At 31.0% G+C, this 17,543-nt stretch overlaps 1 protein-coding gene across 1 annotated transcript in view; it reads left to right on the top strand.

Annotated features, from left to right (window-relative positions):
- The window catches only part of opa (Zic family member odd paired), a 269,946-nt gene extending 253,126 nt beyond the window's left edge, over positions 1-16,820 (top strand). Inside the window, exons 2-3 of the mRNA XM_075379400.1 lie at positions 13,379-13,548; positions 16,536-16,820. Of these exons, the coding sequence (XP_075235515.1) occupies positions 13,379-13,548; positions 16,536-16,820 (455 nt within the window). The remainder of the gene's footprint in view (positions 1-13,378; positions 13,549-16,535) is intronic.
- Positions 16,821-17,543: the final 723 nt, after the last annotated feature.

Below are 17,543 nucleotides of genomic sequence, written 5' to 3'. Positions count from 1 at the left end.
AAAAATTTTTTTTAAAAGCACCTGTATATGAAGTCGGATTCGAACCGATGTGTTCCTGGGTACGGATCCGATACGTTCTCACTTACAACCACATAACTACCTGAGCGTTGAGTCACCTAGTGTCCACATCACATTTTTTAAACTTTAATATCATAAAATCTCATCATAATTTATCCCTCCACTAAAAAAGAAATAACCTTTTATTGGTTGAACATTTTTAGTGGGATTTTTTCATTTTAGTTTATTCCTTTTAATATGAGATTGTAAACGAAACCCACCGGATTGGTCTAGTGGTGAACGCGTCTTCCCAAAACAGCTGATTTGGAAGCCGAAAGTTCCTGGGTTCAAGTCCTATTAAAATCAGTTATTTTTACACGGATTTGAATACTAGATCGTGGATACCGGTGTTCTTTGGTGGTTGCGTTTTAATTAGGAGTGGTCGACCTGAGACTGTACAAGACTATATTTCATTTACACTCATACATATCATCCTCATTCATCCTCTAAGTATTATCTGAACAGTAATTACCGGTGGCTAATCAGGAAAAAGAAAGAAAGAATATAGTAAACGCAGACAAATTATAAATAACAAATCTTGGGAGATGATTTTGTAGGGGGGAGCAGAATAAAATGAAAAATACCTATTTTTAAATTTTTTTAAAGTTTTTTGGTTTATTTAAAACAAAGCCCCGCACCATAGTATCAATCCCCCCCCCCCCAACCACCACCATAAAAAAATCTTAAGTAACTTTTTTCGTATATATACTATAAAGAAATAAGTAATGAAAGCCAGGAAAGTATTGCAACTTTGTTATCACCTTTTATTTGATGTAAAGAATTTTTTAGCGTGAAAAAATTGCCAATCCTGATTTAAGATCGTGTTTAAAATTTAAAATCATAAAACAAATAACAATTTTTTATATTTTTGTCGTTGTTTTAACAATTTTTTATTTCAAATAATTTTTTTAATTACATTAAAAAAAAATATGTTTTTTTTTTTCAATTGTATTATTGTACTAGACTGTACTTAACAGGAATCATAAAAACTATGTTTTATAATGACCACTACAAACTAGGAGCTTTGCGTGTTGTCTTGACAGTGAGAGACCTAAGGTAGTTCCCATATATTCATATCTGTTTTTGTTTTGTTCCAGTCTATACCCTTCCCTTTTTTCAATCGCTACTCATTCTCTCTCGTCAGTCTCTCTCTCACTCCCTCCTGTTTCTCTTCTTCCTCAAAAGAATTAGTATTATGTTAATCAGTCTGTCCATTTTATAAATGATGTATTATTTATTTTTATAAACGGCATGCTTACAAAATGTCAGTCAATGTCAATTATTGTATAAGCTACATACCTAAGTAAAATAAAAATATGTATTATATACAAATAAAAAAAATAAAAAAGTCTAGCCACCGTTGCGGCTTTTTTATACGTAATATATTTTCAACATATATTAATTTATAATTAAATTAAATTTATTGAAATTAATTTTTATTCTAAATTAAAATAAACAAGCTTAGTTGTCATTATCTTGTAATATTTGTTAATAAAATTATAAAAATTTCATAATATAGAATAAATTAATTAAGAAAATTATAATAAAATATAATTTGCTCCGTACTTTAAAAAAAAAAAAAATTATACGATTTTCCTTTATTCTTATTTTACACACATATATATATATATATATATATTATATAAAAGAGAATGTCCTGACTGATTTACTGACGCATAATCAACATACAACCAATATGAGACTTGAAATTTTCAGGGTATCTTCGTATCTTTAATTAGGCGTGCACTAAGAAAGGATTTTGCGAAATTTTGGGGTTCAAATCGATAAAAAACTAAATTTCGTGTTAACAGCGCTATCTGTTGGACGTAAAAGCAACATACGCTATACTAAATATTTTACGATTCCATTGCAATGTTTCCGATATGTGTGTCCGCTATAGACTAAAAAACTACTGGACCGATTTACGCGTGGGGAAGAAGGGAGAAAGAGAAAAATCGGAAAAGGGAAATAGGGAAAAATCGAAAAAGGTAAAAGGGAAGAAGAGGAAAATGGAAAAAAGGAAAAAGGGGAAAACGGGGAAATGGAAAGGGAAAAGAGAAAAGAGGAAAGTTGAAGGGAAGAAAGGGAAACGGGAGAAAACGGGAAGGGAGAGCGAAACGAGCTATATGATCTTCTGATCGTGACGGGAAGCGTAAGTAACCATACAGCACGGGCAAAGCCGGGATGGGGATGCTAGATTTGGGATTGTAATAATTTTTTTGTTTATTTTTATCGGACTTTTATATCGAACAATTTTAATTCATTCATAAAATGAATTGGTCTAACAAATATTGTTCAATTTTCTTATCTTCCTTTTTTTGTTTTCCTTTATTTAAGTTTTGGGCAAAAATTCGTTGTTTGTCGTATATTCCTTCAGTATTTTTCATAAAAATTTTTATTTACCGTTTTATCAGGATTTAATGAAAATCTAAATTGTTAAGTAAATATTTTTTATTGATATAAAAATTAGTTTGCTGTTAAAAAAGCAAAAAAGCATTACGAGTGAAGCTACATCTATTGTGTGCGAAGTCGCGACGGGGTACACTAGTGTATACAAATATTATATATACAATGTGTATATATACAGAGTGTCCCATATAAAACGCAACCCAACCTTATATTGGTAAGTATTGAAATAATAAAAAGGCATGTGTAAATGTAAATGTAATTTTTATTATTACCATCCATTACCTTACATTTAGAGTAAATGTTGAAAGTGGCCGCCATCTTCTTGAATACAAGCTTCAATTCTTTTTACAGCGTTTCTTGCAACTTTTTTCAAAGTTTGTGGCTGGATATTTAATACAGCTTGTTCAATATTGACTTTCAATCGTTCAAGTGTTCGTGGTTTGTCACTGTAGGCTTTTTCTTTGAGGTAACCCCATAGAAAAAAATCTGCCGCAGTCAAATCTGGAGAGCTTGGTGGCCACAAGCCTCGACCGATAACACGATTACCGAAGAATTCCTCGACGAAATCAGAAGTTAAACCTGCGTAGTGCGATCATGCGATCGCACCGTCATGTTGTAGCCAGCAGTGAGTGTCTTTCTTTATCTTCCAAGAGTGCGATGAACCGAAATAAAATATCCTGATATCGTTCTGCATTAATGGTGTTTCTACTGTTTTGGCTGTTTACGTAGCCATCCAAATGAAACCGTGCTTCATCTGTGAAAAATAACAAATCCATAACATTAATTCACTCGCGCAGAAATCGACGGAACAGTTGCCAATATTGTAGCCGTTTTTCTTTATCGGGCTCAAGAAGTCGATGAACCGTTTGAATGCGATAAGGTCGTAATTGTAATCGTTTGATCGCCCGATGAACGGTCGATTTAGACAAATTAATTTCAGCAGAACAACGTCTGATTGATTTATTTGGCGAGCCGAGTAATCGGTCTTTGATTTCAGCGACTGTATCTGTATTCAACACCGACGCAGATCTTTTGTGTTCCTTGTTATTAACAGAACCGGTCTCTCTAAATTTTGCAACTGACCTTAATACCGATGTTTTGTTACGAGCTGGTTTATCTGGGTACTTATGGCGAAACAAATCTTGCACTGCAACCGCTGATTTCGTACTGAAGTACGACTCAACAATGAAAACACCTTCATCTAGCGAAAACACCATCTTGTCTCTAGCAATACACTGAACGTTATGATTGCATTGTTGTTACTATCGGTAGTGTTCTACTGCGTCGCCGCGATGTTGAGATGTTGGACAAGTCCATTTCAGTAACGAGTAGGGGAGTAAGCTTGATATTAGAAATTTCATGGATGAGTGATTGATGGGTTGCGTTTTATATGGGACACCTGTATATATATATATATTATAAATGTTTGTTTGTCTGTTTGTCCCGTATGCGTTCCTATACCGTTCATACGATTGCGATGAAACATTCGTGAGTTGTGTACACGCCCACTAAGGTTTCTGAATTAGTTTGGACCCACTAGGTGGCGCTGGTATCGAGATATTACGAAAAAAATTGTATTGATGGTTCGATTTGGCTCATATTCAGAATATATATTAATTACGTGAAAATAAATTCTTTTGCAAAATAAGAACCCACTAGGTGGTGCTGGGGTCGAGATATTTCGAAAAATTGTATTTATGGTCCGATTTGGCTCATATTCAGAATATATATTAGTTACGTGAAAAGAAATATTTTTGCGATAAAGGGAAATAGTGAAAAAGCGAAAAAGGGGAAAAGGGAAGATGCGAAAAAAGGAAGAAAGGAAAAGAACACCAAAGAACACAGGTATCCACAATCTGGTATTCAAATCCGTATAAAAATAACTGACTTTACTAGGACTTGAACCTGGAACTCTCAACTTTCAAATAAGCTGATTTGGGAAGACGATTTCACCACTAGACCAACCGGATGGGTTTTTTTTATTTTGCCCTTTAAAACTTTATAAGACGATGGGAGAAAAAACTTAAAAAATTAAACGTACTCGTTAAAGATAAAAATGGGCTCTAAAATTAAATTCATAAATACAAAGATTGTTGCCTTTGTAGACGATATTGTATTTTTCGCAAGAGATATAGACTAGGCTAAAAACAAAATTTTCAAACTAAGTGAATTTGTAAGAAAAATTGGTCTTCAAATTTCTCATGAAAAAAATACCTGGTTTTCCGGTGACAAAGAAAACAGAACTCATACCCATAAAATTTCCGACAAGAAAGAAATAAGCAGAGTTCAAAAATTTTAATATTTGGCAAAAATCATAACACCGAATACAATGGGATGAAGAAATAAGTACGAAAAATGGAAATTGCTTATCATTTCACGAAGAACATTTACAATAAGAACTCCTTGTTATATAACTTCAAATTGAGACAGTATAAAACTGTAGTCCTACCAAAAGCACTGCGTGGGGCAGAATATTTTTTACTTTCTTGTACGAAGAAGTATTGGAATCGCAAAAATTTAGGTTTTCAGATTTCAACAGAAATACCCATTTTGATGATTCCTGAATCCAATTTGACTATTTTCGGCGTGACGTCTGTACGTACGTATATAGGTATATATATCTCGCATAGCTCGAAAACGGTTAGCCGTAGAGTGTTGAAAATTTGGATTTAAGACGGTTGTAATATCTTGTTGCGCACCTCCTCTTTTAATTGCAATCGACTTGACCAAGAATGTCAAAAATCAAAAACATTTGAATTTTGGACTTTTTTTTAACTTCAGTAATAAGACCTAATTGAAAGCTTTTCAACGATATATCATAAGTGATAATATTTTCATCGGCTCCAGAGTTATAGCGAAATAAGATTTTAATTGATGAAATATTTGGATCTTACAAGGGGAAGGTATATCGCTTCAAATCCGACTTCATTTCATTTATCTTTTTTTAATTTTAATTATATTGATTTATTAATAATTATTAACGTCTGATTGTAAAAAAACTGTTTACAATAAATAATAATATTCAATAACAACAAAAAAAAAGAAATAATAAAAACAAATCAGAAGTTACTAGTGAAATCGAATTTTATGTACTTTTCATTAAAAAATTGGTATATGTAATTTAATAGGCGTACAAGGAAGTCAAATGATTTCCACATCAGTTTTTTTAGAACAAAAAATACCACCCACCCGGGTTGTTCTAGTGGTGAATGCGTCTTCCCAAATCAGCTGATTTGGAGGTCAAGAGTTCCATCGTTCAAATCAAAGTCGGTTATTTTTACACGGATTTGAATACTAGATCGTGGATACCGGTGTTCTTTGGTGGTTGGATTTCAATTAACCACACACCTCAGCAATGGTCGAACTGAGACTGTACAACACTACACTTCATTTACACTCATACATATCAACCTATGAAGTATTATCTGAAAGGTAATTACCGGAGGCTAAACAGGAAAAAAAAGAAAGAACAAGAAATACTAAAAGTAGAAAAAAATTTATAAACCAAAATGGAGTTTACAAACTGAAAAAAGAAATTTACAAATATACAGAAAAAATAGGATACTTAATCCGGTAAAGAAGATTACAATTTATTGATATTTATGCAGAATAAGCAACCAGAGATTGACAAAACAAATATTTAATTTCTACATTAACAGTGTCGTAAAGGGAAACCTGTTTAAATAAATAGAAACGGCTCTAAAAACATTAAACATTTCTAAGGATCTATGTAAAAACAGATCTATGTAAATTTAAAAAAGTTATTCGAGAATCTAGGTTTCCAGAGAGAAATAAGAAACCAGAACATATGAACGGAAGTAAGGCGATAACAACGAAGCAAAAGAAGGAAAACCTTTTGCGAAAAAAAAGAAGTTAAAACTATCCAAATGTGATCCGTAGCGGCCGGAACGAAAGAAAAAAAAATTAATAATATTATTGTTTTTTTTTTTTGTCTTCAGCCATTTGACTGGTTTGATGCAGCTCTCCGAGATTCCCCATCTAGTGCTAGTCGTTTCATTTCAGTATACCCTCTACATCCTACATCCCTAACAATTTGTTTTACATATTCCAAACGTGGCCTGCCTACACAATTTTTCCCTTCTACCTGTCCTTCCAATATAAAAGCGACTATTCCAGGATGCCTTAATATGTGGCCTATAAGTCTGTCTCTTCTTTTAACTATATTTTTCCAAATGCTTCTTTCTTCATCTATTTGCCGCAATACCTCCTCATTTGTCACTTTATCCACCCATCTGATTTTTAACATTCTCCTATAGCACCACATTTCAAGAGCTTCTAATCTTTTCTTCTCAGATACTCCGATCGTCCAAGTTTCCCTTTCATATAAAGCGAGACTCCAAACATACACTTTCAAAAATCTTTTCCTGACATTTAAATTAATTTTTGATGTAAACAAATTATATTTCTTACTGAAGGCTCGTTTAGCTTGTGCTATTCGGAATTTTATATTGCTCCTGCTTCGTCCATCTTTAGTAATTCTACCTCCCAAATAACAAAATTCTTCTACCTCCGTAATCTTTTCTCCTCCTATTTTCACATTCAGTGGTCCATCTTTGTTATTCCTACTACATTTTATTATTTTTGTTTTGTTCTTGTTTATTTTCACGCGATAGTTCTTGCGTTCATTGTTTCTTCTAAATCCTTTTTAGAATATTATTAATAGAAATTAATAAAAATTATTATTAAAGAGAAAACGTATAAATTGGTTTTGCATTAATAAATAGTCAAAAACGTAATAATGATCCAGTACACTGAAAATGTTAACGAAACAAAAATATACATGACGAGATTATGATATTGTAATATACGTACAAAATGTCAATTTTATATCATTGGTGATAGAAAATATATATATTTAATATATAAATATATATTGGTGGTATACAATAGGATTATAATATAATCATAATAAGATGGATGGAGGGAGAGAGAAAAAAGACTGGTTAATAGTTACGACTTGTTATCCGTGAAATCAATTTGAAGAGCAGAGTACGGCAATCTAAGGAGGGTACAACAATAAAGTTAACGTTGTCCATTCTCGGACCGTCCTGTGAAAGACTATTAAAAACAAGTGAAAACCATCGGACTGCTAAGAGGGGGAAAGAATCAGATTGCCAGTTGAAGCAGACCGGAGAAAAGCATGTTGTAAATCACCAATAATTATAATATCGTATCGCAGAGAACAGAATCCGTTTTGTTAACATATCAGATAACATAAGATATAAAATCAAAACAGGTAGAGAATTTTTATGTTCTTTTTTAATATATATAATACTTTTTTAAAAAACATAAAAGTCTATTGTATTCCCGAGAATTCGTTCCTTTTATGTAGATTTTAATGTACATATATTCCTAACTGTTCCTTAAAAACCTACTAAATACAGTATAACATTATGAACACACGTCATTGTTATACCAGATTATTTATGGTTAAAATAATACATAAAAGATTCCTTCTCCATAAAAGATTTAAGATTCACAATTAAATTAACATTTTTTAAATTTTTTGATTGTATCATATTTTTTAATTGATGAATTTATTACCAAATTATAAAGCAATTTGTTTCTTCATATATATATATATTTATTTATTTTTTTTTTTTTTTTAATTGAATTAGTATCGACTAAATATTTCTTCTAAATTGATTACGTAATTTTAAATTCACCAGCTGTTCTTTTTACATAAATTTACAATCGTACATTTATTTATTACATATTTTATAAAAATGTAGTTGACAAGAATTATCAATGAATTTAAATATTTATGTAATTGTAAATGATTTTATTGTAAATTTTAATTTTATTTTTATTTCCCTTCTATATAGCGCTATAGCTCTAAAATTAGGGAGAGTATTGTAATCGGTCCAATTTGGATATTTGATGCAGCTCTGCAAAATTCCCTATCTAGTGCTAGTCATTTCATTTCAGTATACCCTCTACATCCTACATCCCCAACAATTTGTTTTACATATTCCAAACGTTGCCTATTTGCACAATTTTTTCTTCTACCTGTCCCTCCAATATTAAAGCGATTATTCCAGGATGCCTTAATATGTGGCCTATAAATCTATCTCTTCTTTTAATTACATTTTTCTAAATGCTTCTTTCTTCATCGATTTGCCGCAACACCTCTCCCATTTGTCATTTTATCCGCCCATTGATTTTTAACATTCTCCTGTAGCACCGCATTTCAAAAGCTTCTAATTTTTTCTTCTCAGGTACTCCGATGGTCCAAGTTTTACTTCTGTATAAAGCTACGTTCCAAACATATACTTTCAAAAATCTTTTCCTAACGTTTAATTTTTGTGTTTTTCATGACAAAGGTACCCAAAAAACCGGATGGAAAATTTTCCGGATGTTAATGTTCGTATGTGTGTTCGATGTTGACCTGTAAATCAGTTTATATTTCCAGAACTACTGGACCGATTTTTACCAAATTGGTCAGATTAATTCCGTATATGAGGCATTGATGCCATTAAATTTTCAACTTAAAAAGTCAAGGGGGTGACGCTGTAGAAGAGCAACTTTACCCTCAGTATCTCATTATTTCGCTTAATTAAAATAATATTTTTCTTAGAAACATTTGTTTAACAATTAAAAAATTACAATATTTGCAAAAAAAAACTTTTCAAAATCGTAGTGCCACCCCAAAAAATTCTGTTATAATCGTCTGCTATATTGTGACGTCACAGGTGAGCAGTAGAATTAAATAAATAAATAATATTTATAACGTAAAAATATAACTCGGTTATCTGCCCGGGTCTGGAACTCGGTCGACTCGGTACCTAGTGCGTTAATTCTCGCGGCTACACCAGTCAGTTGAACGTACAAACAAAGTTTGTTCTATGTAAGTTGTGAAACTACATTAGTTTAGTTAGCGCAGACTGACGCCGCTAGTACCGCCACACCCGTGCGAATTAAATACGGTATGCGCACGCGTATTTTAATTAGAATCGTTGAATTAAATAAACGAAAAACATTTAAATAAAATGATAAATATTTTTAATGAGTTCAGTGTATGAGTGTATAAGCCGTTGATCAGAAATAACCTACAGTTTTAGGACTTTCCCAGAAAGCGGCTTTAGCTACGTGACGGGGAAAGTCCTACAACTGTTTTTAAAATTATATTAGTATCAACTAAGTATTTCTTATAAATTGATTACCACATGATTTGGAAGTAGTGAGTTCCATCGTTCAAGTTCTAGTAAAGTCAGTTATTTTTACATTTCAGAAATGGTCGAACTGAGACTGTACAAGACTACACTACATTTACACTCATACATATCATCCTCATTCATCCATTGAAGTATTATCTGAAGGGTAATTACCGGAGGCTAAACAGGAAAAAAAAGAAAGTTATTACCGACTGTCGCAAATGGACATATGGACGTAACCAATCGAGTTGGTCTAGTGGTGAACGCGTCTTCCCAATTCAGCTGATTTGGAAGTCGAGAGTTCCAGCGTTCAAGTCTAATAAAGTCAGTTATTTTTACACGGATTTGAATACTAGATCGTGGATACCGGTGTTCTTTAGTGGATGGGTTTCAATTAACCACACATCTCAGGAATGGTCGAACTGAGACTGTACAAGACTACACTTCATTTACACTCATCCTCTTAAGTAATACCTGAATGATAATTCTCGGTGGTTAAACAGGAAAAAGAAAAAAAAATTGATTACGTAATTTTAAATTCACCAGCTGTTCTTTTTACATAAATTTACAAGCGGACATTTATAAAAATATCTTACATTTATAAAAATGCAGTTGCAAGATTATCAATGAATTTAAACACGAGTATTTACATAATTTTAAATGATTAAATTACAATTTTTGATTTTATTTTTATCTTTTTAAATAACCTAAAAACTTATCTTAAAAAACCATCCAGAAAAGGAGCCAAAAATGACAATTTTAAGACTAATTAAGATAACTTACACGTAACGTTTATTTATTAAACTGGAAACAGATCCATATTAAAACAGAATTAAAAAATAAATACACCTCGATTAGTTAAAGTGTATATCTTTGACATACATCTGAGTAGACTTAACACAGGAGAGTCATATTTGAATAAATTTACCCCAGTTATTTTGGCTATTTGGCAATAAAACGCAATTTTCTTTTTAAATAATAATATTAAACAACGTTTGGATGTGTGGATATGACTTGAAGGTCAGCTGCATCATTTAACCTTAAAATTACATCAACGTCTTTAGTCAAAATCCTTTAAATTATACACCAGTTCCCTGTGGTGTTTCATACAAAATATAATACGTAATCATCTTAAAATTCATATTATAAAAGAAGAAATAAAAAATACATTTTTTTTTTTTTTTTTTTTTTTTTTTTTAGTTTTTTTTGTCTTCAGTCATTTGACTGGTTTGATGCAGCTCTCTAAGATTCCCTATCTAGTGCTAGTCGTTTCATTTCGGTATACCCCCTACATCCTACATCCCTAACAATTTGTTTTATATATTCCAAACGTTGCCTGCCTACACAATTTTTTCCTTCTAACTGTACGTCCAATATTAAAGCGACTATTCCACGATGCCTTAATATGTGACCTATAAGTTTTGTCTCTTCTTTTAATTATATTTTTTCCAAATGCTTCTTTCTTCATCTATTTGCCGCAATACCTCTTCATTTGTCACTTTATCTATCCATCTGATTTTTTAACATTCTCCTATAGCACCGCATTTCAAAAGCTTCTAATCTTTTCTTCTCAGGTAATCCGATCGTCCAAGTTTTACTTCCATATAAAGCTACAAAGCTCCAAATATATACTTTAAAAAATCTTTTCCTTACGTTTAAATTAATTTCTGATGTAAACAAATTGTATTTCTGACTGAAGACTAGTTTCGCCTTCTTTTATATCGCTCCTGCTTTGTCCTTCTAGTAATTCTACCTCCCAAATAACAAAATTGTTCTACCTCCATAATCTTTTCTCCTCCTATTTTCACATTCAGTGGTTCATCTTTGTTATTTCTACTACATTTCATTACTTTTGTTTTGTTCTTGTTTATTTTCATGCGATAGTTCTTGCGTAGGACTTCATTTATGCCGTTCATTGTTTCTTCTAAATCCTTTTTACTGTCGGCTAGAATTACTATATCATCAGCAAATCGTAGCATCTTTATCTTTTCACCTTGTACTGTTACTCCGAATCTAAATTGTTCTTAACATCATTAACTGCTAGATCCATGTAAAGATTAAAAAGTAACGGAGATAGGGAACATCCTTGTCGGACTCCCTTTTCTATTACGGCTTCTTTCTTATGTTCTTAATTATTCCAGTTGCTGTTTCTTCTTCCTTGCTTTATTAATATACATAATGACTAGTATTACATATATAATTCCTGTTGAGACAAAAGTCTGCAGGGTAAGCAGTAAAACAGTAAAAATTTCAATTCAATTTGGTCTCATTGAACGGAGTGTCATTCTGGAGTTCATTCTAAGATTTTGTAAAAATCATTAATGTGTCCGGTCAAATTTTCTAATGGGGTGTTGGAGGGAGAGGAAACAAACTTTTCTTTACGTTCTGGAGTCTCCTGAACAGGAATGTGCAATATTTATATTCATATGTTTGATTTTTTTGTTCGTTCTAACCGACGCAAATCTTAATTGATTTTGAGGAAACTTGATGGGATGATTTAAACCTATTAGTAATAGAGCCCTGCCGATTATCTTACGAATCGGTTCACAGGAATCACAGTTAGAGCCAAAAACGGGATTTTTGTGTACGTTTTTTAGATTTTTTCGTTTTACTAGACCCAATTTTTAACCGATTTTGATGGAAGTTGGTAGGATGATATATACAAAGTAAAACGGTTTTGTTGAAACCTTTTTTTTTCTTACAAAAACTGGGTTTTTGGGTACATTTCAACGTTTTCATGTTGTAACTTGTTAGAAAACCAAAGTTTATTTTTGCCAGCACCACCTGGATCGATCTGGTTTCCCAATTGTCCAATAACATCAAGTTTTAGCCCAAATTAGATTTTTCGAACATTAGTGCGAGCTGATTTCCTAGTGATTATTGATTATGATTAAAATATCATGTGAAACCAAAATCAGATTTTTGAGAGCACTGCCAAATGTGAGCTAGTTTCGCTATAATAATTTAGTTTCGGAATAAATCAAAATGTGGATGTGGTATGAAGGAAAGGGTTGGTGTTCAAAAAAACAGTTTTGAATTTTTAATCGTTTTGGGTCAATTTGAAACTTTTCTTTTTTGTGAGCACGGCTCCAAAACCCATGAATTATGGGTAACAGTATCAAAGTGGGTTGTTGGCAAGTAGTAATGTTAAGCAATTGATGCAGTCGCAACTCAAAATCTACGTGAATAGGAGGAAGAAAAAACACAAGTATGATGTATTTATTGGAACAATACACAGTATCCCGCAGTGTCCTAAAAGAACACATGATACTAACATAACATGAAATACAAAAAAAAACACACAGAGTGCAATATTTTATTTTTAAAACTTATTATATCAGTACAAAAATTTTATTTCTTAATTAAAACTGGAAATCCGCCCTGCTTTTGCAAATTTTGCGGAAGAGTTTTTGGTTATTTATTGACTAGAAATGTTAAAGAAATTCTGTTAAGGCTACTTTTTACGATATAAATGAAAAGAACACGATTGAATTGATAAATTTATTCGTTCATCCGGTCATCGTTTAAATATTGCAATTTGAACTATGTTTTGTATTCAATCGATAATCGATCAATCAGCCAGTAATGTTTATGATTCATAAACTATACACTTTTAATCGATCAGCAACATACTGACTGAAACAGCCGCTAAAAATATATGTAGGTCCATTTCTACTAAATTCTATAGGTTTCGAAAGGTTTGAAGGTTAATCTATTTTTTATTTCCTTTTTTTTAGGAGAGAAACCATTCAAATGTGAATTTGAAGGTTGTGATAGAAGGTTTGCGAATAGTTCGGACAGAAAGAAACATTCACATGTCCATACCTCGGATAAACCATACAATTGCCGTGTGTCAGGCTGTGACAAATCTTACACACATCCTAGTTCACTTAGAAAACACATGAAGGTAAGATAGTGTTATTATTTATTATACATTTAAAATATGAATTACTTGATTTTATCTAAAAACTACAATGTATATAACATAGGTATATCGTATTACAGAAGTTACTTATAATAGTTTTTAAAAAGGTTAGGTTTAAGCAGTGCCTCGTTCTTATTATTTCTAAATACTGGAAATATCATAGAAGCATAAAATATTTCAAATACCGTTATTACAAATCAAGCTATGAATAGTATTTTTTTCCACCGATTAATGATAGTTGTGAATATCGATATGTGTTTTATGTACAAAGATTTCATTTTGAAGTCATATTTTTTCATAAATCTTCATTTGTGATCACTTATTTAAAACAGAATTTTTGTTTTTTTTATATAACTTCTAATGTTCACAAAATTGTAATCGTAAATTGTTACTCATCTTACATTGTATATTATTTCATTTAAGGATTCCTTGCATAATTTGGTTTTCCTTGCATAATATTTTCTCTTTACATTTCCTTTCCATACCAAAGTAGATACCATACTAACTAACAGAATGCTCATAAGCTTATTGTACAACTTATCAGATTGTAAGTTAAAGCGAAGTTAACTATTACACTTTGTTTATTACACTTTATTTTACATATAAGTGTATAAACTATACACTTTGATTCATTTCAAAACTTTATTTCAAATACAACTGACTGCCCAACTCTTTTTTAGGTATCTTCTGCGATACCAAATTTCAAGTTCCTGTATTCTTTTTCTTTAATACTTACTGTATGTATTCTTACATACAGTTGTGTTTTGGTACCTTACCAAACTAATTGTAAAATTTTTTCGCATAAATTTACCTATCTATCTTTAATATCTGTTCTGATATTGCAGCTCATGTATGAATTTTCTTTATTTGATTATCCACTCTTCACTTCATACTTCTTCCTAATAGCACTTCTGCTACATTAGATTTCTTCTCCTTCTCTAAGATTTCTTTGATGTCTACTTAAGTTTTTTTGCTATATTTTATACCAAATACAATGAATTCTAATTAATTTGGATTGTCAGTTTTAATTTAAGCTAACAATATTTTATTTATTAAAACATTGAACACTTATTACAAATAAGTATCACAAAAATTGTACTTGTCACAGTTTTCATGATCATTGTCATATACTTGATTTGTATAGCGCTACATAAAATAACTTGCCAATTGTTAGAACACTATCAGTGTTTTTAATGTAGTACATTGGATTCATATTTCTAATTTCTAATGTGCAGTGAAATTGTTTTTATTCTTAATTTTAAAAATGTGTTTTTGTGTCTTTTTCATTTTTTTAAAAGATATAACAATACCTGAACATTATCATTAATAAATATGAGAAAATTGAAGTACTATCTAATACCAACTCATAGATATAACAGACAACCTAGTTAAACTATTTTACAATCAATGCAACGAAAGAGAATTGCAAAAAGATTTCTTATGCTTCTCTAAAACTTCTTTGATGTCTACTTAAGTTTTTTTGCCATATTTTATACCAAATACAATGAATCTAATTAATTTAGTAATCAAAATCATGTTTGTAATATTTAGAATAAAAAATAAAATAAAATAACTCAGTTTCTAGATATATAGGATTGTTCTTTACGATGTTTTTTCAATGGTTTTATTGAGTGACTTGATCAGTATGTTGAAAGTTGCCTTGTCAGTAAAGCTATCAATTATGGAAGTAGTTGCATACCAGCCAACTAGATATTGGCCATGTACTTCTTGTATTAATTAAATAATATATTTTTTTAATATATTGCTTTGTTCAAATACTACTGTTTATTCATTTTTTATGTTATGGTGAATATGTTCTATGTTTTCCCTATTTCTGTAAGATGATTTGGAAAGGTTGATTTTGTATTTACATGTAATGCTTTAATTTGCATCTGCAACTGCTTTTTCTTCCTGAATGTCCAATAAAATATACTTCGGGTTTGGCATGCTTATTAATTGTATTACATTCTTGATAATTCTGTTTGTAATTTAGAAAATTTCATGTTTTATGTCTATATATTTTTCTTTCATTAAGAATCAATAAAAAATAAACTATTATGTGTAGAAATAATTATATTGAAGATTTATAAAGTTTAACGTACCAAATTACCACTCACAGACTTATAGTGGCTTCTAAGTTCATCTAAATGATATTCAGTTTCTCAAAAATGAAAAATCTGAAGGGAATTACATCTGGTGATTTTATTGTTGTAACTGCCAGTCTGTATGCACTGCCATCTATTGAGGAAAGTGACAGATAAACCTTGGTGATCAGTTCTCTTCATAACATTACATATACTTTTTTTATTACCAAGCAGATCTATTTCTGTATGTTTTATGAGCTAAGTGTAACCTACCTAGGATAAATGTTCAGAGTATTGAAAATATTCCATGACTTAGGATATATTCAACCTATTAAATTTTCCATGCTATCACCACAAATTATTGGCAGTATTTCTGAAGTAGAAGAACTTCTGAACAGAAGAACTGTCTGTTCATTACAGACAGAAATCTGGGAATGTTTTAAAAATAATCTTGCTCATAGGTCTTTATTCAACTCAAACAATTATCATTTTAGTACTGCTTTTATTTGAGAAATAATTAATGCAGGTTTTATCCCATCTGAATAAAGAAACATAACATGACTCATTTCTTTCTTCGTATAGACAGACTACAGAGTTTTCATTATAAATTAACAAGGTCTCTTAATATCACAGAACTAAATGATGAAATTCTACTTCAAGCACATATAGACTGTGTGCGGTTAGGTTTATATCAGAGAAATCAGTGTTGCAAAAATCATAATCAGGATATAAATTGGATGTAAAAGATACATTTTATGTCATTTTTATAGAATTGAAAAAAAGGTGTTGATTGGAAAACATAGAATGTAAAACTCCGTAGAAAGAGTATGAATGTTGTTTATTTTTAATGAAGAGTTAATTTTAATTTAATTTTTTAATTTACAGGTACATGGTAATGGTAAAAGTTCACCGCCGGGTTATGATAGTGAAGAATCTAATAGTTCTTCGGCCGGATCGATTAGTGTAGCTGAAAATACTAGTACTGGTACTTCCCCACATCATATACATACAACCGGTGCAACTCCAACAACATTAGTACCGCAAGCATTAAGTGAATGGTATGTCGGTATGCCGACACCACCTTCGAACGATCATTCACCAGTAAATCATTTTAATCATCACCACCACCATCATCATCATTTACATCATGGTGCGACTGCCGCTTACTGAGATAATACCCCCACTTCGCCACATATTGGACTCCCGACCGGTTGGAGACATCATTTACCACTTTGACTTAAAACAGTGGGATAGTAATTATCCCAATAGTTATATATAATATTTTCATCTTTTTTTACAGATAAAATTAAAGTGTTTTAATTAAGCCGGGTTTAAATTTAAAACATAGGCACAAAAAATATTTTTTTATTAATCAATTACTGTAATTTTTTATATATTTTTTTTTTTTACCTGTTAAAACCAAACTTAGTTTTTGTGGTTTTATGCTTTAATTTTAGAGCTCAGATTTCAGTATATTTTATACAATTTTTCATAATATTTTTTATTTCCGATAGGATTATCATAATTGATTTAAGTGTTATTTTTTGCCCTTTTGTCCCCCTAACATGTAGTTACTTTTAGCACTATAATATTAGTTTTAAGAATAAAAGTAGTCCAAAATGTATCAATTAGGAGTGACAGTACTAGGAATGGCAGAAAGTAACCGCAAATCAATTTTGTAAATGTTTCATCGTAAAAAAATATTCATTCAACTTTCTTTTTTAATAATGACTTTGTTGAAATCACAAAAAAATATAAATAAGTAAGGCTGGTGAACACACCAGTCTAACAGTGATTTCTAATCATTTGAACCAGTGACTGGTGAACCCATATAAAATCAAATGCCTTTTACTTGTGTCTTTTGTGAAAATTGTTAAGTTTTTAATCGTCTCA

This window comes from Lycorma delicatula, chromosome 12, assembly GCF_047948215.1.
Source record: "Lycorma delicatula isolate Av1 chromosome 12, ASM4794821v1, whole genome shotgun sequence".
Classification (NCBI taxonomy): domain Eukaryota; kingdom Metazoa; phylum Arthropoda; class Insecta; order Hemiptera; family Fulgoridae; genus Lycorma; species Lycorma delicatula.
The sequence above is the reverse complement of the archived record's forward strand: the minus strand, read 5'-3'. Positions and strand labels throughout refer to the sequence as shown.